Below are 2,515 nucleotides of genomic sequence, written 5' to 3'. Positions count from 1 at the left end.
TATCAGAGGAAACTAGAACTATAAACAGAACCTCTCCAAACCAAACTAACAACACGCTCACTGACAGACAAGTTATTTCCTGTGTATCTGTAGTTAAAAGACTTAGAAGAGTTAGAAAGGTTGTTACAGCTCTGTACTGGCGGGTTCCTGAGTAACGAGATGAAACACAAATGATCCAAATACGGTCAAACTCGCAGTACGTGTCCGTGTACACGCTGTTTTCACGGATGGGATCGCCCCGCTTCCCAGCATTAAGGCTCCTACACACTGGCTGCGGGGCATGAGTGTGTTCAGACACACACACACACACACACACACACACACACACACACACACAGTCACACAGTCACACAGTCTTATCTTCATCTGTACCGTGTGTTCTGGGATGATTCCCAGAAGTTAGTTGAGAGAATAAAAACTGTGTCCTGAATGTTTCCAGTCTCATATTTCTCAAACATTTCTGGCTCTTATTTGTGGGGGGTTTTCAGACACTTTTAAAAAAGTTTTCTTGTTGTTGTTTTACAATCGTCGATGATGATCATCGGCGTCACCGGCTGCTGAGTCACTCAAAAACACTCCGAGCTGCAGCTTCCTGCTGTGATGTCACGACGATGTCATAATGATAATGTAAGTAGAAATTTTGGGTATCTATACTTTACTGGAGTCATTATTTTACAGCAGACTTTTTACTTCTACTCCTTACATTTTCACGCAGTTATGTGTACTTTCTACTCCTTACATTTAACAAAAAAAATAGCCTCGTTACTCCCTGTTACCTATTTCAGTTCGGCTTGTTTTCATTCATAGTCGTCGTTCAAAAAAACACACAAAAACCCCAAAACATATCCAGATCCCAGCTAACGTTAGCGTACTGCTAGCTAGCAGCTGGAGTAAACACGGATAAAATGCTGACAGCTAAACGGTGTAAAGTGTGTCTGTATTTCACTGGAGAAGATCCTAACACCAGACTGTAGCTGCCGTTGTCTGAAAAACACAGACTCAGCCTGAAATAGGTTATTGTTATAAGTTATTGTTATTACATTTGTAATAAATCATTTAATCTTGACCCTGTGGCGTTAGCAATACACAAGCCGTTCTTTAACGTAGCTGCTTTTGTCATTAATGGCATTAATGACATCCCCCTTACATTACTTTTACTTTATACGTTAAGTAGTTTTGAAACCAGTACTTTTACACTTTGACTGGAGTAAAAAGCTTGAGTGATACTTCAACTTCTACAGAAGTATTTTCTACTAGGGTTTCTAGTATCTATACTTCTACTTGAGTAATAAATGGGAATACTTTTGACACCTCTGCTTCTTGTCCCCCCGCTTTCATAACATCTGCTTGATGTTTCTGGCCGTCTGAATGTCTCAGCAGTGACTCAGAGTCTCAACTTGCTGAGTCATGTTCTTCAGAGACTCCAACAGCTGTAGGAACGTTGTGGTTCTGCACAACTTTCACGGAACAACGAACTGCCAAAATGTCCAAAAATACAACTGCCAAAAGAGAGTCACAAAAGTTGAATGTCTCAGTCATCACTTTTTTTTTTCGGGAGTTTTGTCGTTTTGTTTTACGTTTTTGGTGCTTTCTTTTTAACTCTTTAGTCGCCTTTTTTGAAGGTTTTGTCATATATATATATATATATATATATATATATGTATACATACATATACATACACATATCTATATGTATACATATATATGTATACATACATATGTATACATACATATGTATACATACATGTATGCATATATATGTATACATGTATACATATATATATGTATACATGTATCATCATACTCATATATGTATATACATGTATATATGTATACATACATATGTATACATACATATATACATGTATGCATATATATGTATACATGTATTTTTGAAGGACTGTGTCTGAGTGTGTAACTCCTCCAGTGAGAGGGTTTTTTTCTCCAGACAGAGACATCAGTTTGCAGCAGCAGGGCCTTTATTTTGAAGGACTGTGTCTGAGTGTGTAACTCCTCCAGTGAGAGGGGTTTTTTCTCCAGACAGAGACATCAGTTTGCAGCAGCAGGGCCTTTATTTTGAAGGACTGTGTCTGAGTGTGTAACTCCTCCAGTGAGAGGGGTTTTTTCTCCAGACAGAGACATCAGTTTTCAGCAGCAGGGCCTTTATTTTGAAGGTCCCGGTGTGTTTGCGGGGACCGTGTCTCTGAGAGTTTCTCTCCGGACAGAGACAGAAAGATGTCCGCGCTGCTGCTGCTGCTCGGCCTGCTCTCCCTCTTCTTCTTCTGCCTCCTCTGCGGCAGAAAAAGGTCAGTTACACAAACAAGTACTCTGATTACTTAATCATGTCTGCAGGGATTGGGTCAGTTACACATACAAGTACAAGTTACATGTCATTTAGCTGAGGCTTTTATCCAAAGCGATTTCTAATTAAATGCTTTCAGCCTTGAAGGTACTAGTCTGTAAGTACTCTGATTACTGCACAAAGTACTCGTGTTTACCACGCTGTGTAAATACT

General features: G+C 39.4%; 1 protein-coding gene across 1 annotated transcript in view; it reads left to right on the top strand.

Moving 5' to 3' along the window:
* Positions 1–2,055: 2,055 nt before the first annotated feature.
* cyp7b1 (cytochrome P450, family 7, subfamily B, polypeptide 1) overlaps positions 2,056–2,515 on the top strand; it is a 24,651-nt gene continuing 24,191 nt past the window's right edge. The window contains exon 1 of the mRNA XM_078244781.1: positions 2,056–2,306. Within this exon, the coding sequence (XP_078100907.1) occupies positions 2,236–2,306 (71 nt within the window). The 5' untranslated portion in view covers positions 2,056–2,235. The remainder of the gene's footprint in view (positions 2,307–2,515) is intronic.

This window comes from Sander vitreus, unplaced genomic scaffold (assembly GCF_031162955.1).
Source record: "Sander vitreus isolate 19-12246 unplaced genomic scaffold, sanVit1 ctg299_0, whole genome shotgun sequence".
Taxonomy (NCBI): domain Eukaryota; kingdom Metazoa; phylum Chordata; class Actinopteri; order Perciformes; family Percidae; genus Sander; species Sander vitreus.
This window is presented reverse-complemented; position numbering and strand designations above follow the sequence as displayed.